The sequence below is a fragment of the Fukomys damarensis genome, unplaced genomic scaffold (assembly GCF_012274545.1).
Source record: "Fukomys damarensis isolate Sample0158 unplaced genomic scaffold, DMR_v1.0_HiC HiC_scaffold_16, whole genome shotgun sequence".
Classification (NCBI taxonomy): Eukaryota; Metazoa; Chordata; class Mammalia; order Rodentia; family Bathyergidae; genus Fukomys; species Fukomys damarensis.
This window is the reverse complement of record NW_022900928.1, coordinates 130203941-130227279: the sequence shown is the minus strand read 5'-3', so window position 1 is coordinate 130227279 and position 23339 is coordinate 130203941. Positions and strand designations below refer to the sequence as shown.

Below are 23339 nucleotides of genomic sequence, written 5' to 3'. Positions count from 1 at the left end.
CTAAATCCCCAGCCCTCACCAATTTATTTTAGATGAGTGATCTAAGAGGTTTTGCCTGAAGATCTACAGTTTTCTTATGACATATTTGTCTGGCTTTGTAACCCTTCTCTTTTTTATATTTGTGATGTTTCTTCTATCAATGTTTTTTGTTTGTTTGAGACAGGGTCTTGCTATGTGTTCATTCTGGCCTTGAACTCACTGTGCAGCCCAGGCTGGCCTTGAATTCATGGTGATCCTCCTGCCTCAGCCTCACGAGTGCTGGAATTACAGACCTGGGCCACCATGGCCAGCTATGCTACATTTCTTTGTACAAATGACTAACTGATCACTTACTAAGGACTTGCACATGTTGGGGAGAAATTGCTCACAGTGAAGGACACCTCTGCCAAGAACAGGCGGGAAAGGCTAACTGCAAAGAGGCTCTGCGCACCGAGAGGTAAACAGAGGCGGTGCGCTCAGGCCAGGTCACAGGCTTGGAGCCAGATGTCCCTCTGGGCAGCCTGGCTCTGCCGCCTCCACAGGCTGGTCCTCAGGGATGTCATTGCTGGCCAGTGTTTCCCCAAATCTCCTCCCAGCTCCATTGGAGACCACCCCCCCAACCCCAGACCCTGCTATAGCTCCCTGTGGCCACAGCAGTTCGTACACACTCTCAACCCCTTTTACAGCATGTGCACCCCTAACTGCACCACTTGCAGACTCTGGGCTCCTAAGAACCTCAGGGAACTCTGGGTATTCTCCAGGGTGGGGTGCTTCATTCTCAATCACACCCCAGAATGTCCGTGAGCCTCGCAGTCCAGTCTTCCACCAGATCTCTGCCTTCAGAAGCCTGGGACCCACAGCCTGGAACCATGGTCAGTGTGTCCCCAAACCTGGGGAGACAGGAGGGATGATCAAAAGAACAAGGTCCTTGGCTCCAGACTCCCAGAGCCCTGTGGGCTCCCAGCAGGGAGCCTGCCCTTCCCACAGGGATCCAGGGTGCTATGTAGTCCAGGCTGACCTCAAACTCACAGGGATCCTCCTGCCTCAGCCTCCCAAGCTCTAGAATTATAGTGGCATGCCACCAAGCCCAGAAATTTTACCTTCTGATTTATAAACTGTGTATAGCTTTTGTAGACATTAATTTGACAGACAAAGATGGAGTATCTTCAAGGTATACAATGTGACGATTCAGCCACAGGTTTAGGAGATGTGATTACCACACGCAAGTGAACAGCACATCTATCACCAACGTGCTCTATGTCAGAGCCCCAGAACCTGCAAATATTATAGCAGAAACCCTGTACCCTTGACGGACACATCCCCATTCTCCTCCCCGGGCCCTGGCAGCCACTGTTCTGCTCTCTGCTTCAGAGTTCTACTTATTTGGATTCCCCTCAGAAGTGAGCTGCATTTGCATTTCTGTACTTTATTTTATTCTTTGGTTTTTGAGACAGGGTCCTACTATGTAGTTGTGACTGACCTGGAAGTCACTATGTAGCTCAGGATGCTCTCCAACTCGGTGATCCTCCTGACTCAGCCTCCCAAGTGCTGGGATTATAGGCGTGTGCCACCACGCCCGGCTTTGGTGTACTTTATCTACTTTACCAGTGTCCTCTAGGCTCATCTACATTGTTGTAAATCCCACCTTTTCCTTCTTGGGGCTAAATAACATCCCATTGTATGTATGTTTTTCTGCACTACTGGGTATTAAACACGCGTCTCTGCACTGAGCTACATCCTCAGCTCTTTTTAAACATTTTAAAATTTTGAGACAGGGTCTTACAAAGTCACTAAATTGCCCAGTCTGGATTAAAACCTTCAATCCTCCTGCCTCAGCCTACCAGAGTATTCCTGGAGGCATGTGCCACAATACCTGGCTTTCATGGTATCTTCATTCATTCTTTGATGGACACAGGCTGATTTCCTATTTTGGCTGCTGTGAGTCAGGATGCAATTAACAGGAAGAGCAGGTATCTCTTCCCTACACTGAACTCCTTGTTCAGATCTATGTATCCATAAGTGGATGTGTTGGACAGCTTTCTGTTACTGTAAGAAATAATACCCAAGTCAATGAGTTTACAAAGAGGGAAGTTTTTACTTTGGCTCATGGTCCCAGAGGTTTCAGGCTTATTCACTGCTTTTGGGCTTGAGGAGGGAGAACCATGGCAATGTGTGACAGAGAAAAAACAGTGTTTTGCTGGATCATACGGTAGTTTTATGCTTAGTTTTAAAGAGACTCCTATTGTTTTCAACTATGTCTGAATCAACCCACAGTGTACAAAGGTTTCCTTTCCTTCAGGTCTTCACTTACCTGTCATCTTTTGGCTTCTTTAGTTGAAGAGCCTGTTGGTCCCGCCATGAACTGGAGTCCTGATTTTAGCTTCCAGTATGGAAGTAGCAGTCTTTCCTGTTATAGGACTGCACTGGGATTTCAGCGGGAAGTTGGAGTGCAGTTAACTTGAGCTGTTGTCTCACCCAGGCCTCGCCTTGGACTTCTGAAAGGGACAAGCCCTGAGAGTCCCCATCCACGGTGGCAGAGAAGGAAGCCCAGGACAGGCCTCGGGATAGGGGAGGCTCTTGCTACAGCTCAATCTACCATGTCCCTCCCAGGACAACGCCAAGCGTTCGCCTCCGGCTTTGTGCCCGGGAGTTGGACAAAATGTTAAGAGGGAGGCCCCATGGGAGCTTTCACACCACCGGGGCGATGCCCTTGAAAGGAGGCTGTAGGACCATGACTCACCCTCTTTCTCTCTCTCATCTCCTGGCCCTAAGATGCAAGGTTTTGCTACCAGGTCTGCCCGGTCATAGACCTAAACCGTGAGCCAATACAAACCTTTTCTTTGTCTAAGCTGACCCTCAGGTGTTTGTCATAGCCACCAAAAGCTATCGCAGTCCCAGGCCTGGGTACCTAAGCTGCACTGCCCTGGCAAACCAAGGCCCCTCCAGCAACTGGCAGGTCCTGGGAACCTCCCCACCTCCCCATCCGCTCTCTTCTATTCCATTCCAGTTCCTCATCGTCTGTTCCTCATTCCCACAAGCCCCTTCGAGCACCAGCCATGTGCAAATATGCACCCTCCAAGCCTTAGCTTCCTAATCTCACGCACAATGCCCTTTGGCTCCTTAAGAAGCTGTTTTTAAAATTCTACCACCTGCACCTGTTCTCTAAATGTAAAGTTAAAACTTTGTTTCCTTTTTGAGACAAGGTGAATCTCAGGCTGGTCTCAAAATCATGGGGTTAAGGAATCCTCCTGCCTCAGCTTCCCAAGTAGCTCAGACTACAAGGATGTGCCACTATGCCCGGCAAAGATTTTATTTTTTTAAAGTTCCACTCTGATTGCCTTGCCCTGCCCCGTGCTTGTCAGGCCTGCAGGCTCCCTCTCCATCTCCCATGCCATGTGGCCCTCAGTACCTGGACCTGCGCATGCTCTGCTCCCGAGTCTCTTCCGGTGTGCTTGGAGCTGGCCACTCTGGCCCTCGGGGACATGACATCTGTTCCTTCACCTCTGGCTTCTGTCCATGGCCCTCTTGGTGGCACAGGTTGCACGGCTGTGCCCCTTTGCCCTCTCGCGTCTCAACTCCTTCATGTAAAGTAGAAGCTCGGCTCAGCCCCTCTGGACCACATCCGGATCCTAGGGCCGGGGCCCCATCGGCGACTTCTGTGCCCTCTGAGAACGGGCTGCTGCACGCACTTGACCCTCGGTCCGCTCGCACAGGAATGCACCCCTCTTTCTGAACCACTTCCCACTCTGTGTGCAAAAGCCACAGACTGCGAGGGTGACAGACAAAGACAGCTTCAGAAGGTTCCTGGATCTCAGCGGGTGTCGGCGTTCCCATCTCAGAGGCTGTTTGGATTCGAAGCTGTGGCTGACCGGGGCTGCGGTGTGGCTCAGCGGTAGAGCCTTTGCCTAGCACTCACCAGGCCCTGGGTTCCTTGGAAGGAAGGACTGGAGGAAGGAAGTAAGGAAGGAGAGGGAGGGAAAGCTGATTGTTAAATTGTGTCACTTTCCTTGACGCTGAGACACAACATCCAACACTTACAATTTAAGGAGAGGTTTATTATGGCTCACGTGCCAGTCCAGAGTCCGCTGGCACCAAGACAGGACGGCGTGGCACCGGGCCTGGCACAGGACAGCCGCGCAAGGTCCAGGAGGAGGCGCGAGAAGGGCGGGGCCCGGAGGGAGGAGAGCCTTCCAGGCCACGCCCACGGCGACGCCTCTTCCCAGGGCCCCCCGCCCCTCACAGCAGGGGGCTCGGAGCCCCCCCCCAACCTGCTCGCCTTCCAAACCCCCGCCTATGGTCACGTGAGGCTCTGGGGGACCTCTGGAGGTGAACCCTAAGTCTTGTTCTGAGGCAGTGCGGTTAGTATTTAACCTTCGAGGCCTGGGCTGGACCCTACATGGTGGAACATTTCCAGGCCGGCTTCCCGCAAATGTACCCTCTCTCAACGCAGGCAGAGCCTCCCGGAATCCCGCTTCGCAGGGCCCAGACCATCCTCCACGCGCAGGGTGCTCGCCAGCCTTTCCACACCCGACACTTCAGGTGTTTCCCTCTGCTGCCTAAAATCCTAACGGCCCCCGCCTCCCCTCTTTGATCCAGGAGGGAATTTTTTTAAAAAAGCCTTTGTTGGGGCCAGGGGTTTAGCTCAGCGGTTCAATGGCCTGCCTTGCAAGTGCAAGGACCTGAGTTCAATCCCCGGTACAAAAACAAAAAAGCCTTTGTTGTTCACACCCCAGGGCAACCCCTGCCTTTCACCTTCGGGACGCTGAGCTGGGGGCTCCAGCCACCTCTCCTCGGGGAGGTCCTGGGGGTTGGATTTTGCCTCCGCAAGCCCCCTCTCCCTGGGACGCTGCCTGGGCTGCATTCGAGCCCTTTCTACTGTCCCTGAGTTACCCCGGCCCTCTCGAGCTCTTTGGGCCGTTCCCTGGCCGCACCTCCCACCTGGTGTCGCCGGGCTGGGCTGGCAGAGCAGGCTCCTCCCAGAGACGGTCCAAGTGCAGTTTCCACCCCACCCGGCGCTCTTGAGTCAGAGTTTGGATTTCAGCAAGAGCCTCTGGCGTCCGCACTTTGGGAAGTCTGGGGAGCGCTGTCCAGGGGCCCCGCCTCTCCACCCGCTGTGCTCCCCCAACTTGCAGCTGACTTCCGCGCCACCACTGGGTCGGCAGCCACCGCTCGGCCCCTCCTGTACACACCCTTGCGTCCTGACCTCCAAGACCCCCATCCCTCAGCCGGCTGCTGGAGCCCTGAGCGCCACCCTTGGCTCCTGCCCCAGCCACATCCTGATCACCCAGGGCAGAGAGAAGGGCGCTCCTGCCTCTGATTCACCAGGCCTGTCTGCAGCCAGCATCTGGCCGGTGTCTTCGGACCGCATGAGTCAGATAGATGGGTGCGACCCTGGGCCCACGATCCGCTGGCAGGCACATGCAGAACTTGCTCAGCCTGCACAGTGAGGCTGACTGGCAGCGGACTTCACACTGGGACGGCGGGGTTTAAGGAGAGCCTTCCGTCCATGCACTCACCCAGAGGCTTGCAGGGTGCTGTGGGCGCCTGGCATGGGGGGTGCTCGTGAAGCAAATGAACCAAGTCCTGCTCTTACAGAGCAAGGAGTGTGGAGAGACATAAAACAAAGACGTGTAGGGGCTGGGGATTTAGCTCAGTGGTTCTGCCGCCTGCCTTACAAGCTCAAGGTTCTGAGTGTGATCCCCAGAAAAAACAAAACAAAACAAAACAAAAAAACCCAAAACCAAAGATGTGTCACAGTTCAGCAGGCGCCAGTCAATGTCTGATGAGCGGATGGATGGTCAGGTGGGTGGATGGATGGATGTTCTACGCTCCCCAAACTCCCTCCCCACTTCGGGTCCCAAAGCTGTCCCGTGGCTCTCCTCCAGGGTTTACAAGGACCTCAAAGCTACCAAGGAATTTTAAGAGAAACATTAACAAATTGGGTGGGTGGGTGGGTGGGAGTGGGGCTGATAAGTTTTCCAGGAGTTAACGAATGCACTAGAGTCAAAGTAATTACAAAAACATTCCAGGCCATGAACACATCTGCCTGAAATAGTCAATAATTGAAGTGGAAGTCGTTTTTCAGATAATCTTACAAGTTACAGTATGTTTCTCTTTCTGTGTGTGTTGTGTGTGTGATGGTCTTTAGTGATGGTAAGATTTGAGCATCCATTTCATCAGGGTTTTGAGCCTCCTCTTTTTTTTTTTTCCTGGGGATCAAACTCAGGACCTTGTGCTTGTGAGGCAGGCAGCAGAACTACTGAGCTAAATCCCCAGCCCGAGAGCCTCCTCATTTAAAGAAAGTGGCTGGGGTGGCTTGAGACCCATCCTGTTGTTGTCATGCAGGGAGCGTTCTCTGGGGGCTCTCGGCCTTTCTGGACACAGAACAGGACGGCCGAAAGGAGCCACCAGAAACAACCCCCCACCAGGCCCACCTCAGTGACCAGAGAATGCAGAGGGAGGGAAGCTCGCCAAGGTTGGGGCTGCGTCGGCGGGAACTGGGAGCTCCTTGGGGCGGGTTGCTGTCTTACGCCTTTAGGGAGGTGTCCCACAAGCTGTTGCGTTTGTCCAAACTCAGAGGTGTGTGCCAAGAGTCTCCTACTCTGCGCTCCTTCCTCAATTTTTGACAAATGCTGCCTAAAATGATAGTGACGGTGACAATAGTAAAGACCTTGAATGCCAAACAAGTTCCATGCTGGGGCCCTTCGCTGAGATCCTGCCTGGTTAGAGCAGGAAGATACCCGTTTCAGATCGTCTTCCCAGTCAGGTTCTCAAGCTAGCCCCAAATCAGCGCGCTCAAACCCCAAACTGGCCTCGCTCCCACCACCTGGACCGCCAACGGCACTGCCACCCAGTCACCCTGGCCACCGCAGGCCAAGCTCCTGTTCTTCTCACAGCCATGATCCTGATACCTCAGTCTTCACCCTAGCCCCAGGATTGTCCGGGTGCTCATCTGCCACCCCTGTGTGACACCTGCCCCCAGAATGGACACGGAGCCCCAGACCGATCTGCCCAGGGCTTCGGGAACCCTCTGTGCTCTCTGCCCTCCCTGTTCTCCTGCGTGGCTCGGGGACAGTTTGGTTGCTGTGACCGCATCCCTATAATGGCTCAGGTTGGACTTGCTGTCAGTGAAAAATCCCCCTGTGACACTGCCACATTTGTGCTAAGCTGCATCCCTCTTGACACTCCTGGGACGGAGGAGGCATTAGCTGCCCAACCTCAGTGTGGCCTTCTGGCCACTACACGGCCCTCTCCAGCTGGATGGGACCTCATGGTCCCAGACCTTACTCCCTGCTTGCCCAGAAACCCAAGTGGCATTTGCCAGCCTCAGGCAATCAGCCAGTGCCCCTTCTTCGCACACCTCTACCTGCCAGTCACAGAATGCTCACCTCATTCCTCAGGGCAAGGCCGTAAATGGGCACAGCTGAGCTGCAAGCCCTCCTCCAACCCCCCTACGCTGAGGTCCCGATTCCTGCCTCGGATGGAAAAAGACATCCTCTGCCTTGGGGGAGAACCCTGCTCCTCCTGACACCCCTAACTCGCCTGCTGCCCTCAGGCTGGACAGGGCTGGGCTGGAAGAAAATGGGCTGGGGAAGAAGCGGGTGCAGTGGGAAGGGAGCCCTTGGCTCTCCTCATTTTCAGAGGAGCTGCTTCCCAGAGTTCTGAAGTCTCCGACCCCCTTGAGCACGGTAGAGGTTTCAACCGTCACCTGGAAATCAGGGGTTCCAACACACAGCCTTTGTGTGGAGACTTCCACAATCACTGGGACCCCAGATTCCAACCCCTCGGGTGAGGGTAAATCACAGGATCTCCAGCTGGCTGCTGGCTGGCACGCTATCCTCCGGCTTACCCAAGGGTCCACCTGATCGGAGCCCACACCCATCCTGGCTGTGGTGGGAGGGGGATGGTTTTGCCTAGAGAGTCCTGGGCCGCTCCTGCTGCACCCCTTTGTCCTGTGACAAGTGACCCCATGAGGACAGTGTCCCAGAGGGAAGCAGCCCTTCTGCGCCTCCATCCCAAGAGGACAGCCATGGGTGGCGCTTTGTTGTCACCCAGTGTCATGCAGGGTCCTATCAATGGCTCCCAGCTTGGCCCCAGCCCACAGCAAGAGATCTGTCCCTGTGGGGCTCACACACGCAAGCTCATCTGTAAATGTGCTGTCATGAGAGCTGTCACTGGCCACCACCCCTTTCCTCCCCGGTGTCTTCATGTACATGTTGCTTTCCCGAATTCCCTCACTGTTTTTGCTACTCTTTTTCTCTAGAATTATTCAAGGACTGTTTACTTCCCAGTTACTTATACAGAGCACTTTCCCCCAAAGTACATCCTGTGAATAGTATAAACAAGCCTCGATTATAAAATGATACATGAATGCACCCAAATTACAGTGGTTACGCTGTAATTTTCATTCACAAAGATGTGGTTGGCCGGATGTGCAGATTATCCCAAATTTCCTCAAACCCAAATGGAGTATGATCCCATACTCTGAATGGAGTACTCAGCCCGATAACTCTAACTGAAAATCGTTCTCTTTCTGTTCTAAAGCCCTCCAATCTGGCAGAGCCCGGGGAGGCTGGTGCCCTTCCGTCTTTCTGTGGAGAAACCTTTAGATCTATTTCCATGGAGACCAAAGAATCTGAGTTTTTGGCAAAGCCCTGGAGAGGATCAGTGAGCAGTTCACGGAACACTGATGCTGAGCTGGCCATGGCGAGGCCTGAGTCACTCTCAGAAAAAGAGGAGGCTCCCTGGGATGACCAGGACGGAGACAAAGGCGACCACTGCTACATCCCGATCCAGAGAAACTCCATCTTCAATCGCGCTGTGAGACACCGAAGCCAAGCCAAGGCCAGAGGCGCTGGGGATCGGACCGCCCCCCACCCGGCAGGTCAGCCCCGGGGGCAGTTGGCACAGCTGTACCTTTACATCCAGGTGGAGTTGTTAGGGTTGAAAGGTTTCTGCTGTATGAAAGAGAATAAAAGGCCCTGGAAATGATCAGAGACGGGCCTCGCGGGGCAGAACAGTGTGAAGCCATTTTCTGAGGAATTCAAATGTCCCCACTGGATGTTGGTATTCTCAGCTTATACAGTAAGACGGGCTTAGGTTTAAAAGATGTGGCCCACCTCCCCCAGCTGTATGTGCTGGGGTGCGCAGCTGGCCACACTTGTGTTACCTGTGACTGTGCAGCTCTGTTCTGCCCCTCATCTGTCACCATGAGTGTTAGAACTTCTGCTGTCCTGAAAATGAGTGAGATTAAAATCTTGGGATCTCTTCACACCAGGGCCCCTTAACCACTTAGACCAGTTTCCGGCACATGTTATCAGCTCAAAATATATTTGTGGAGTCTGGCATGGTACATGCCTGTAACCCCAGCCACTTAGGAAGCTGAGGCAGGAGGATCGCAAGTTCAAGGCCAGCCTGGCAACTGAATGAGACCTTGTCCTGAAATTTAAAAGAAAAAAGTAAAAGGGCTGGGAAGTTAGCTCTTTTGCAGAAGCCCTGCCTAGCATGCTGAAGGCCCTGGGTTAAAACCCTAATGCCACAAAAGAATTACACACACACACGCACACGCACATAATAAAGCCCCGAAACCTTTAGCAGTGGGGCCCATCAGAGCGATAGCCCTTTTTCCCATGGATTCCCATGGGGCTGAGCGGGCAGCCAGCTGGGATGGCAGAGGGTGACACAGTTTCCCAGCTCCTGGGGATGGCAGCAGCCACCGGACCGTGTGCTGCATGGGCGTGCTAGCTCATTAGCCCCTTCAGAAATACTCACTAACTCGCGGGGCACAACCTTTTCTTGCAAGTTCAGGTTCCCTCAAAACACAGAGACTTTTGGCAGCAAGGCCTTTTCTTTCTTGTCTGGATCCCAGGGCCGGTTGGCGACTCCTCTGTCCAACCAGCTTGTGCGAACTCCACGGTCAGCCGGGGGTCCACTGGGGCAGAAGGTGGGTGCAGCCTTGCTCCCAGAGAGGGGTCTTGGCCTCCAGCAGGGAGGGGGCACCGTGCCCCTTCAGGCTTGGACTCAGGACTTCACGGCCACTCGTAAAGCTGTGCCCAGGGCCAGGCCGGACCTGGGGGTGGAAGCTGGCCCTGCCACTGGATGGCAGCAGGGTTTGCGGCTGCTGCGAACTCCTGAGTCCAGAAGCTGGGGAAGCCAAGGCACTGAAGGCTGGGTGCTGGGTGCTGCTATTTCTCTTTCCGCTCTCGTGTCAGCTGAGACTGCGCACAGGTGGGGAGTCACGGGGACACCCCCAGACCCACAAAGACAGATCTCTGCCCTCGAGGAACCACAATTTCATAATGGCCTCGCTGTACCACAAGCTGTGTGTCAGAGTGGGAGAGCCAAAGAATGAGACCCTCCTGCTGATCCCAGAGAGGCTTCTCCAGGAGCCCTAGGCGGTGCACACTGCACTATTGGTTTAACTTTTCAGTGGCTACATAATAAAATTACGAGTGAGTAATCCAGGCATGGCAGCACACGTCTATAATACCAGCACTCCGGAGGCTGAGGCAGGAGGATCCCTGTGTGTTCAAGGCCACTCTAGGCTGCATAGTGAGTTCAAGCCCAGCCCGAACTACACAGTAAGACTCTGTCTCCAAAAAATGAAAGGAAAACAGTAGAAAGAAATGGGTGAAATCAATCTTAATCCATTTATGTAACCCATGACTGTCAAAATACTGTATTGTGTAAAGACCAATCTAAGAATTATCAGCAAACTATTTTATAACATTTGTTTACATCAAGTCTGAAATCTGTTGAGCATTTTATATTGTAGCCCTGCACAATTGGCATGCCAAATTTTCATTGGAAATACTTTGATCTGGATTTAGATTTCATAAAATGTACAATCAGGAGAGATTTACATAGGCAAAGTGTTCCAAATATCCTTAGAAGTTTTCCCATCACAGAATCAAGAATCTGTTCTTCCATTTAAATTTAATTGAAAGGGGCTGAGGGTGCAGCTCGTGGTAGATGCTGGCTGGAATGTGGGAGGGCCTGGGTTCCACCCCTTCCACAGGGGGAAAAATTAAATTTAATTTAAGTTAAAAATGGCAAATGCCCACGGCCTCCTGCTGAGCGGGAGGCGTAGAACCAGCAAAGCAGACACAGCTGTGAGGCAGCTGCGGGGCTGAGGGACCTGCGGGTCCCGGAAAAGGTGGATGAGGGAACAGGGCCGAAGGGAAGGAGCCTCGGCGGCGCCGGGAAAGTGGAAGCCAGCCCAGCCCGTGACCGAGCCACGCCAGCCAGCCGGCAGATACCTTCTCGGCTCCCTGCGGAGCGGTGTCAGTGACTCCTCCTTCCTCCTCCCGGGGTCAAGCCGCCGAGGCACTGGACCGGAGAGAGAAGTCAGTTAGCTCAGGGGTCTGCCGCCAGCCTCGCAAGCGCAAGGTCCCAAGTTCGAGATGAAGGACCCAGAGCAGCACCACAGAAAGTCTCCTCCCCACCATCAGGCCTCTCCAACCCATTCCCTCGAGAGAAAAGAAGACTCACGTTCCGGGGTCACGAGGTGGGGTTTGGGTCGGAGCGGGAGGGCCTTTCCCATTTCATCTGCGGAAAACGCATCCTTCAGGGGGCGAGGAAAAAAAGAAACCTTTTCTGGTGGTGTTTTTTATTTTTTGGTATCGGGATCGAACTCGGCTCCTTGCGCTTGCGAGGCAGGCGGCGGCGCCACTGAGTTAAATCCCCAGCCCGAGACACCCTTTAATAAGCCACTGCCTGTGTATAGCCATGGCACCCTGAGCACTTCCGATGCTGTCCAGACGGTTGCCTAATCATCCCACCCAAGGGTGCTGTGACGTTCTAGGTGCGATCTGTAGCGGGCTGTTTCTATCACTGAACGCTGGGAGCGGTTCGCCACCACTGGTGTAGGGCAAGGTGACTGGACTTCAACTGTGGATCAGGACTCAGACACGGAAAAATTTGTTGTGAAGAAGACTGACAAACTGCAAATGACTTTTTATTTTTGGCCCAATCAGAATTATACAGGAGCTTTATTGTCCTCCAAGACACAACCCAGGTTGTTTGCTGTACTGGCAGTCACCAGGTTTAAAGGAACAATCAAAATATATGGTGGACACTGAAATTTTAAAAATATTAGAGTAAAAGACACATCACCATTAATCCCACTCCGAAAACACCCTGTTACTTTGAACACACTTATCCCACGTTCTTGCCACTTTTGGAAGCAGTTCTGGAAGTTCTCTCTCCTGAGTGTCTTTATGAAGTGGGGTTAAAAAAAAAAAAAAAAGGATCGCTGCTGCTGAGCGCCACCCAATGGAAAGGCAGCTCATCAAAACACTACAGTGCGCGCTTCCCCACTGTCTGTACTCACCGTGTGACTTCTGGCTCTCCCCGCAAAGTCAAAATGAATGTGGAAGGTGAACAGTTTGAATCCATTCAGGACGTGGGGGCAGCCACAACAGTGCAACTAAAGACACTACAGAAAGAGGACTTGCAAAACAGCTTCAGGAAGTGGCAAGGACAAAAAGCCAGTCTGAAGCAAGAGGGAGGCTTTTGAGGGGAATCCATGGCAACGTGTTTTACTGTAATCGTTTCTTTAAAATTTAGGCATTCACCACATTTTCAATCATACCTTGTGTTATTTCCCCCTGGCTGCTGTGTGTGTGTGTGTGTGTGTGTGTGGTGTGTACACACCAATGAAGTTCCGTATCACAGTTACAGTTTCCATAGCAATAGCCTTATCCGCCCTGCCCCATTGCCCTCCCCCATCCCCTACTTTCCTGGTCATAGAGGAATTGCCCGAAAAGGGGAAGGCACATATTTTCTAACTTGCTCCGTTTCTTAAATGTCACAGATTCACAGGAAAATGGAAAATCTGTAAATGAGCCCAAGAGCAGAGCCCCTCTGAGCAGAGCAGCAGTGCAGACACACACAAGCGCCTGGAAACCAAGGTAAGACACGGGTGACAATGAAGGACCTTTCCCACAAAGATGTTGAAGGATAGGTGCTGGAATTCTCAACGGGACAAGGGAGTTGTGTTTATCTTTTTTAAAAAAACCTATTCTTACTCTTCTGTCACCAACCCAGGAAATCGCAGGTATTATATACATCAAGAAATAGAAGAATGTCAGGTGCACTGGTGCACACCTGTGATTCCAGTGCTCTGGGAGGCTGAGGCAGGAGGATCACAAGTTGGAGCCCAGCCGGGGCAATTTAGCAACTTAGTGAGACTCTGTCTCAGAATAAAAAGTGAAAAAACCTCTGAGCTGGGGATGTAGCTCAGAGTGAGTGAAGTCCTGGGTTTGATCCCCAGTGTGGCGAAGAAGAAAGAAAGGAGGAGAGAAAAGGGGAGAGAGGGAGGGAAGGAAGGAAGGAGGAATCACAGGAAAAAACCCACCGTGACACCATCACCCAGAGTTTAATATGCTGTAAATGTTTGAGTGTTTTCTCTACATGTGTTATCCATGCTTTCTCTTTTTTAAACAAATTTTATAATCCATTCTATCTTGTACCTGTTCAGTCCATCATACCTCCTCTGCATGTTACTAGGTCTTTTTGTACGCAGTTGAAAGGCTATAAACGACTCTGCACTAGGACTGCATGGTGATTTATTAATCATGCTCCTATTGTTGGATGTTTGGATATTGTATCATTTGAGACTGAAGTTAACAGCTTCTAATAAAAACCCAAACTGCACACAGCTTAACATGATAGAAGTCTAGCTGATCCCTGTGTACAAGAATCTAAAGCTCCTTTGTGCTTTCAATTTTCTACCATCTGTCAAGATGACTGCCAGAGCTCCGGCCATCACAAATACAATTCAGGTAGAGGGAAGGAGAAATACAAGGGGCATAGGGTATATGCCAGCCAAGCCTGCCCTTCTTTTGAAGCCCACCCATGCTTTGTTGCTCAATTTCATTGGTTAAAACCAGGTCACGTGACCACTTCCACCCACAAGACAAGGCTGTAATGTGGGACCATCTGTGAGGACAGTGAAGCCACCCTCACCCTACAAGGACAGCAACAGCAGTGAGAGTGAAAATTCCGGACAGCCAGGTGCCAGCACTGCAGCCAGAGTTTCAAGGGGTAGAGGACAGGCCCCCAGGTAGGAAAAGAAAGGGCTCAGGACAGGCTGCTTGCCAATGGGGACAGAAGTATTCCCATATTTTCATGAGCAGTAAAAAAAGGAGGAAGGGGATTGGCTTTCCACTTCTAACGGGAGAGAACTGTCAGGAGCTGTGTCTCCTACCTGCCCCATGGCAGCTTCTCCCCTCATTTTAAGCCACGTGAGGGCTTCAGGCAGTCACTTGGGAATCTGTGCCATCTGAGAGGCACAGGGACAGGACCTGGAGATACAAGGGCTGAGGAAGCACAGCACCGTTCACAGTTTAAGGGAGGAGAGGTTTCATTTGGCTTACAGTTTCAGAGGATTCAATCCATGGTAAGCTGGCCCTAAGGCAAGACCAATATGGCAGAAGGGTGTGGAGGAGGAAATCTGCTCAGTTCATGGCATCCAGGGAACAGCACCAAAGAGGAAGGGGCCAGAAACCAGATACAGCACCCAAGGCCACCCCTCCATGACTGATCCAGATATGCCCAGGAGCAGGCTTTAGTAATCTGCTACGTATCTGTTAATCCATGAAGTTGATATCAGGATTAATGGTCACAGCCCTTTCTGGCTCACACCTCACCAAAGCCAATTTGCCCACTCACGGCCAGCCGCCAGTGCTTCCTTCTGTCCTGCGCCCTGGTGAGGACAGAGGAGTGGCTAGTCCCTAGGTCCACCTTGATGCCCACGGGCCCTTTGTCTTCATTACGTTTTCTGAACTGGATTCCACGGCAACGTACATCAGGAAGCACCTCTGCCAGATGTTTTTAAGGCAAAACCTCAGGATAGGCTGCCAGGTCTCGAAGGCTTTGAGCGACTGCTCTTAGGTCAGGTCCAAATGTAAGTTTCTGCAGGACAATGGTAATTGGCAGTCAGTAAGCTGGGCTTCCATGTTCCACCAGAGACATCTGGAGAGCACACCCTTTCCTTCCTGTTCCTCCTACTTGGTCCAGACTTTGCAAGCACCATAGCATCTTGAGGTCCAGATCTGTTACCTGCAGAAAGCAATCGAATCCCTGCTTGCACCCACACTTCCAACCTTGTCTTCTTGCATTGCGTCTCTGAACCAAGAGCTGTGGTTGATGTTGATCACCCTTTGCTCAGTTTCCAAGGTGTTTTTATCTGTTGCTGTTGAAGTCCCTTGGCTCTTTAGTCAGCTTTCCTGTGTGACCCAAAAGGCTATATCACCTTATGACCTTTTGGCTCTCCACAGCCAATGGGGTCTCCTTTGTCTTTCTCTTAAGAGAAAAACAATTTCTAAAGCATGCAATGTGGTTGGCTATCCCTGAGTCACATGTTTATCTGTGAGCCAATCAGCTACAAGGACAGGGGTGCCATTTCCCCATCTCACAGTTGGGCAGCCATGTGGTTTTATGTGAAGCCCACATAAAGGAAGGCCCAAGTGGGAAGCAGCCAGTGGAGGCCATCAGAGTGGGACTTCAGGGTGGAGATTAAAAGACAGGTCTTTAGGGGCCAGAATGGGTGAGGAGCCAATCTTTGGGGATTTGAGAAGCTTGGGTGGCACTGACAAAGGGGGTGTGGCCAGCGCCTCGGCCCAGGGTTCTGGAATTGTCTGAAGCTCACCCGAGGGTGGGAGTCAGTGCTGCTGGGCAGGGCAGGGCAGCAGGAGGGACGCAGTCAGGGTGGAAAGATGCTGTATGTGTTTGTTGAGTAGTGTTACATGCACTGTCTCATTAAAATCAATTGTTCTCCCCAGTTCACAGGTGAGAAAACTAAGATCCAACAAAATTTAGTAGCTAGCCCTAGGGTGTGCAGCCAGTGGACCCTCTCCGTGCGGGATCACCATGCCCTGGGCTGCCTCGTGCAGCCTAGCCAGGTGCTCCTGGCTCAAGGAGGGAGGTGTCCTGTTAATCCACCCACAGGGGGCAAAAACCAGAAGTATGGGGGAGCCCCCTTCCCCAGGGACCCCGGGTCAAGTCAAGATATTGTAAACTGTCTTTATTTATACACTGCAGTGTCACAGGTCAGAGTTCTGGTCCCCACGTCATTTCATGCCATAAAAGCACCAAATTGATTTTCTTTTTAAAAATTCTAAAGTGTACTTTTATAAATCAACATTTAGTATTCATTTCCCTGAAAGAAAGTGCGCTGTCCTGGTTATCCCGTACTGGGACGATATCCTGGGTTCACCTAGACTCCCTTATTGCCCCCCACAAAGACTCGTGCATGACACCATGAGTCCAAATGCTGGACAAGGACCAGCTTTCATATGGGAAGCTGTATGTGTTTCCATGGCAATGCACTGTGACCATACAGTTACCCTAGGGGCAGTTTTGGGTGTTCATCAATGCTAGCTCAGTTGTTTCTACCAGGGTCTCACAGGAAGAGCCTCTGTAAACACAGGGGTGAAGCTGGGTGGCCCCAAGTTGGAGCCATCTCTATTTTTCAAGGGAGCTGTTTGGGGTTAGGTCCAGCACTGTCTTTTGGGGGCAGGAGAGGAGCTGAGGAAATGCAGCCTGAATCCAGTCCTGTCTCTTGATCAAATTACCAATTTACAGGAAGCACAAGAGAGAGGGCAGTGTGTTCAACAACCCCAGGCAGATGCAATCAGCAAAATCCAAACAGGACGCAGCCCCAATTTCTAACAAACTGCAGCTGGGGTGGTGGCACACACCTGTAATCCTGGCACTTGGAAGGCAGAGGCAGGAGGGTCATTGTGAGTTCGAGGCCAGCCTGGACTACACAGTGAGTTCAAGGCCACGCTGAACGGCATCGAGAGACCCTATCTCAAAATAAAATAAAATAGAGAGAGGGAGGAAGCAGTTAAACAGTATCAATCAATCACAATGTATAGATCTTACATGAATCCTTTTTCCAATAAACACATGTGTGGGAGGAAAATTTAGAAGACCATCAGGGAAGTTTGAACACAGAGCTGCCAGTTGAGTGTTAAGAAATCATTCATGTTTTGGCCATATTCACGGTGGTGTAGTTGTTTTTAGCTACGTATTGCTCTTTGCACCTTTGAGGGATACATTCTGAAGTATTCCGGGTGAACTGTCTGGCAGTTTCGTCAAAATAATCCAGGCTCGGGAAGCAGCGGGTGGCGCAGTGCTGGAAGACTGTCCGAGATAATGCTGGGCCAGTGGTGATGATTTGGGGACTTCATTTGAAATTTTCCATAGAGCTGCGTCCCCAGCCTTCTCCAGCTTATTTCAAAGCAAATTAACAGGAGACAGAGTGAAGCGGCCCTGATCAGAGCCTGCGAGGCTAGGTTTCTGTTTCCGGGAGGTTGGCAGGACCGTGATTCTTCCTGCCAACCACGGTGATGGCCCAAGCCCGGGGTGACTTTGGGTTCCTTGAGTCCAGGCCGCACCAGGTTCCACCACCTCCCGACTGCGTGGCCGGTGTCCGACACCAGTGGCCCTGGCCTTGCAAGTGGTGGTGGACGGATGAAGGAGCACGTGTGTGTGGATGGCCAGGCAGAGGTTATGACCGGGCACACTCGGCCTTACCCCCTAGTGTCACCCTGGGCAGCTGGTGCAGTCATGGCCCAGGGCTGCCAAGCTGGGCCCCAGAGTTGCCAGGACAGGTGGGCGCTCCTGCAGCTGCTGATGGATGTGGCGCCTGTGACTCCGAGGAGGGGGTGACCCGCCCGCTGCCCTCAGAGGAGACCCACCTTTTCCCCTCCCCGCTAAGCCAGGCCCCTCCGCACCTCACACCTGGACTGCCATTTGCGAGGCTGGCACGCTGGTGTCAGACCAGCCAGGTGCTCAGAAGGGGACGGAACCTGGTGTGGCCCCATCCCAGGGAACCCGAAGTCACCCTGGGCCTGCCCTGTCTCCATCAGGTACCCCCCGAGGTCCCACAGGACCCCCAGGTCTGGGGACCATGAATGCCAGTCTCAGAATCTTGGAAGGAAGTGGAGACTGAAGGCGGGTTTGGATTTTCTTTCTCTGAAATTCTTTCTATTATTAACACAGAATAAATATAACTGTGACTTATGTTTCACAGTTTATGCAGCTAACTTCATATACTTTTGACAGCTATGTCTTCTTATTTTCAGCACTTCTCAACTTTTTCCCCTTCTGGAAGTTGGGGTACACCCCCAAATACGCACACAAACACACACATGCAGAATGGGCTGCAGGGCAGGTGGCTGCCTCGGGCCTGGCCCTTCTTGAGGCGGCAGTGGTCTCTAGCCAAGAAGTGATGGACAGAGACTCGGGACTGGCGAGGAATGCGGGTGGGAAAGCCTGGCCTTGGAGACTTGCTTGCTGCTTTGACACTTAAGGTAGTAATAATAACAATGATAATATAGAACGATAAATATAGCTCTGTGGTACAGTGCCGTACCACATAGGAGGCCCAGGTTTGATTCCCAATACCTCAAAAATGCAATTAAAATAAATAAAATAATAACGAGAATAACAACAACATAAGTAGACATTGGGGGCCTGAGCAGAAGTGTGGGTTCATCTTCAGTGTATCTTGAACTGCCAATCTGTTCTCTCTTGTTATGCTGTCAATTTGGGTTAATTCTGCCTTATTTCAGTTATTCTAGCTCATTGTTTAATTTTTAAGGTTCCTCACTTTTTCCCTTTAGGGTCCTCCTTGTTTTCCTTCAGTTTTAATCACCTTTAAAGTGTTTTCCTTTTGTGTTCTGCTCTGTAACGTGGTGGTGTCCGCCTGTAGCCCAGCTATTTGGGGAGGCTGAGGCAGGAGGATTGCTGCAGGTTAGGAGCATGAGCCATTCTGGGCTACACAACAAGACCCCGACTCAAAAAAGGGAAAAAAGAAGTGGAAAGCAAATGCAACTGATCAAAAAAGTCCCTCGCTTTCTAAGTATGAGCCTCTCTGCAGATTGCTGAAGGAGTCCTTGCCAAGAAGGCAGGGCGCATGCTCAGTCAGTGAGCACCCCGGAAGCCCAGCAGAAAGTGTGGCTTTCCTTCCTCCAGCTCCAGCAGCCCCGCGATCCCAATGGAGGCGGGGAGGGGTCTGTGCTGCCCAGGACAGCGGCCGGGGTACCCAGAGCCCCCAGCGTGGACAGGAGTCAGGCTCGGGCTCCTTTCTCTCTGACACCAGGGGTTGGCGCCATCACGAGCCCCAATGCCGCAAAAGCACAATATGGAATAAACACTCGCTCGATTCTGGCCAAGTGTCCCTCGCTGGTGGATTCAGGTCTTCCGAGGTTTCCAGGCCACGTGAGACAGTGAGGCCGAGTATGCGGAGGACGTGGGGTGGCCCGGGATCTGCAGCAGGGACCAGGAAGGGACCCGAGGGCCAAGGGGAGAGCAGCGAGGCAGGGAGAACCCAGAGTCTGTCCAGGCTGGAGTCCGCTGCCAACACAAAATGCGTCGGGGGCACGGGTCAGCCTCAGAACTCCTCTGGCGGAAAAGCTCAAGGGCTTCACAGCAGCCCACCTCCCCTGGTGTCCCTGAATGTAAGGACTACACTTGGCACAGGACAGAGACAGGCTCAATGGTGTAGGATCTAAGAGGCAGGGAGGCACCAGCCACCATCAGGTCCCTCTTCTGGGGGATGGTCTCAGGGGACACCCTGCAGCCCCGGGCAAGGTGAGGAGCTGGAGCTTCCTGCCAGGAGCAGGTACATGAGCTCAAAGTGGAGCCTCTGAGCCTGACCAGCAAGCAGCCTGACCCTGAACCTCAGAAGGGGCACAGCCACAGGCTTCCTGAGCCATAGAAGCCAGGGGAGCAAGCAAATGTCACCATAGGCTGCAAAGTCTGGGGCTGTTTGTTATGCAGCATAGCTGACTGATACATCAGGAGCATTCTAGGAACCAGGACTAGAAAGTAGTTCCACTGATACCCGTGCTGGGCAGGCTGCTGGCACCAAGTCCCTCCGAGCCCTACCTTTCCTGTTCCCTTCACCTTGGAGTCAACCTATCTCCATGTCACATTCCTCACAGTTCCAAGCACAAAACAAAGCCCAACTTCCTTAAGGCAAGTGGGGATAACGGTGAGGGGTGGTTATGCTTTCCGGGGAGCAGCCAAGACAGGGACTTGGGCTTTCCAGGACCCTCGATGGCTTCTCTGCAGCTCTTCCTCAGGAAGTCCTGGTGTCGAATCTCAAGGGATCCTTACCCTGGCCCACCTGGCACCGTACATTCAACCCAGCTTCCTTCAGAAGAGATGTCACATCCTACCAAACTCTCCTTGAAAGTTACCAGATTTTTTTTTTTTTTTGAGAGCTCCCTAAGGAGCCCAGGATGGCCTCAAACTCATGGAGATCCTCCTGCCATGTCCCACCACTAGATTCTTTTAAGTAAATTTTGTTCATTCCCATAATTAGTAAAGACCACTTTTAAAACAAAATACAATTTACAACTTGGAATATGTAATTAATCCAGTCATTTTTCAAAAATTACTTACTAGGTCTGTTCTATTTAGAAGATAATAAAAATTATTTAGAGTACATGAAGAGGACACATCCCCAAAGGGCCCACTCTTTTCAGAATGTACCTTTATAAACTACCAGCGAGCCAGACACAGTGGTGCATGCTTATAAACCTAGCATTTGGGAGGCTGAGTCAGTAAGAGCATACATTCAAGGCCATCCTAGGCTACATAGCAAAAGCCTTTCTTAAAACAACAAAAATCAAAACCAAATAGCCCCCTTTTGAGGTCAACAGCAGCCAGCAGTGATGGCTGTGCCCTGAGCTTTGGTGCAGTTCTGTAAATAGTCAATACTCAATGGTCGCTCAGTAAATAATAAATTTGCTACTCAACAGCTGACAGTAGAAATCCACCAATCATTCCTGCCTCAGGGTCATTTGTGTGGAGTCAATCACACTTTACTGAAAAATAGCCCGAACTAACAGCAGATTGTCCCTGATAGGGAAAGCGGACAGGTGGTGGGGATGGGACTTCCCAGCAGAGACCTGCAGCCACTCAGGATGTTGATGGTGTGTGCTCAGTCAAGGCTGTGGCCCTTTGACTGTCCCTCATGGAAAATCGGACTCTGTGTGGCCATCAGGAAGGCCCGGGCTGGGCCGGAAGACCGTGAGCCTCCCCTCAAAAGTGGGTTACGTTAAAAATACAGGCACTCGGGCCGGAGATTTGGCTCAGTGGTGCCGTGGCCTGCCTCGCAAACACAAGGACCCAAGTTCAATCCCCAATACCAAAAAATTAAAAAAAAACGAATACCAATTATTACAAGGAGTATGGAGAAAGAAAGTCACAAATCAGTTTAACTTCTGTAACTTCATGATGAGGGGAGGGGCAACAGATCCTAACCTTGAACCGGAAGTCCTCACTGAGAAAGACTCAGAAAGCAGAGACTCAGAGAGCTTCATCTCGGACTGACTTTGTAGTTCACCCTGTCAGGTGACAGATGCTTCGTGAGCCCCTACTATGATCTGCGCTTTGTTCTGGTGCCGGGGATTAGCAGTGAATAAAGGGGGTCACTCTGGGTCACACTGGCACCCGGAGCTCCCTGCTGGCGGAAGCGCATGGCCGCCCACCTCCTCATCCCGTCTGACTGGTCTCCAACCCGATTGTTGACACGTTCTCGTCCAGCGGTCAACTCTACTGCTTCTCTGCTTCATTCATTCTTTCATCTCCAGTTTGTTTGTTTTTCCAGTGCTGGGCACTGAACCCAGGGCCTTGTGCATGCTGGGCAAGCACTCCACCACTGACATCCGTCTCCAGCCCTGCCCCGACCCTTTGCAGAGAAAACCTTAAAGGTTTTCTACGTTTGAAACAGAGAAATCGAGACAGTGCTCTGAACTCCCCCACCCTCAGTCTGGATTCAGAAAGTTAACTCACCCTCTGCCCACCTGGGTTCCTTCCTCTCCCTCTTTCTCCTTCCTTTACTTCCCCTAAGCCACGAGAAAGGAAACTGCAGTCGTGCGGAGTCTTCACACCCCATAACTGCGCACAGATCCCTAGCTGTCACACAGGAGGGAGTCCCCAGTCCTTCGGGAACAGATCAGCCGGCAGGCAAATTCGAAAGCCCCCAGTTGTCCTCTGCTGCCGAGGGCTGTGACTTGAGTTCTACTCCAGTGTCAGGCACTGCACTTGGGAATCTGCCTTCTTGAGGCCCTGTCATCTAAGAGTCTCCCCATTTTTTTCTACGACTGACTTAGAAAATCCAGGCTTATTGTGTGCCGCAGCCCCCACTGTGGATTAATCCTTTCTCAACTTTTTAACTTGTTTCTTCTGGTATCGCCTTGAAACTGAGTTAGGTCCCTGTTAGGTTTAGATCTAAATGTCCCCCGGGAGGATGATTCATTCATAGCTGGAGCTTTGGGAAGGTGCCTGGATTATTCCCCCACAACTACTGTTAGGAGGTGGGGTCTGGCGGGAAGAGGCTGATCAGGGGCGTGGCCGGGAGGGGCGTGGCCGGGAGGGGCGTGACCCCCTGGTGGGCGTGGCTCTGACGAGCTCACCTTCTGCTCCAGCTCCTCCCTTCTCTCTCCTTCCTGTTCACCTTGCTGTGAGCAACTCCCCTCCGCCTGCCATGTCCTTCTGTTTCTTCTTTGGAGCCGGCTAACCCTGCGACTAGACGTGAGCCCAAAGAAACTTCTCCTCCTTGAAGTTGTGAGTGTCTGATGTTTGTCCCAGCAAGGGGAAAGGGGAAAGTGATTGCTTGATTAGATGCAGGTTAATTATTTTTAGCAACAAAGCCTCCAAGTAATGTGCACTCCAAACTACATCTCACAGCACCGACCTCAGGTCTGCCTGCTTTTCCCTTTTGTGAAGTTTGGTCATTTGATCAATTTGGAAACCACTAGATTGCTTCGAAGTAAAGGTGCACGTTGTCCTTTCGCTGCATATACGCAGACTGTAGGGTGTAAATGTCCTATTTCCTATTAACCAATAGCATTTAACATCCACTAGTAATTCTCTAAGTCAGTGATTCCAATGGGAATTGCAAAATGGGGATTTCTAGTGTTCTTACTAATGTGTGCTGATTTTCTTCTATAAAAAAGACTTCTCCTTTGTTTTTTGGTTTGTTTTATTTTGGTTTCAAGTCCATTACTATGGATTCATGGTTGTCTTTAATTCAATGTATTTTTAAGTGTTCTGTGAAGTTCCTTCCAACACTCAAAGTAGGCAGACTTTGGGCAGGAAGAGCCCCCTCTTCAATGCCCTAGGTGGTCCCTTTGATGTGGCCCCTCCTGTCTGAGTCCCTGCAGGCTTCATTTGCCTTCAGATTCCCAGATGGAGAGCCAGGCACTTTCCTGAAGAACCCTGCTTCCTTTAGTGGACACTGGAATTAAAAACCAAGGTCCGAGTTCTGTGGGTCATTGCTTCCGGGATACTCCATGGACAGAGCTGGGAAGTTTGTGTGTTTCCGAAGCAGTCTT

General features: G+C 51.7%; 1 protein-coding gene across 1 annotated transcript in view; it reads left to right on the top strand.

The window, feature by feature from the left end:
- Ngef (neuronal guanine nucleotide exchange factor) overlaps positions 1 to 23339 on the top strand; it is an 84005-nt gene that overhangs the window by 16806 nt on the left and 43860 nt on the right. Inside the window, exons 2-3 of the mRNA XM_010631783.3 lie at positions 8524 to 8863; positions 12794 to 12890. Of these exons, the coding sequence (XP_010630085.1) occupies positions 8599 to 8863; positions 12794 to 12890 (362 nt within the window). The 5' untranslated portion in view covers positions 8524 to 8598. The remainder of the gene's footprint in view (positions 1 to 8523; positions 8864 to 12793; positions 12891 to 23339) is intronic.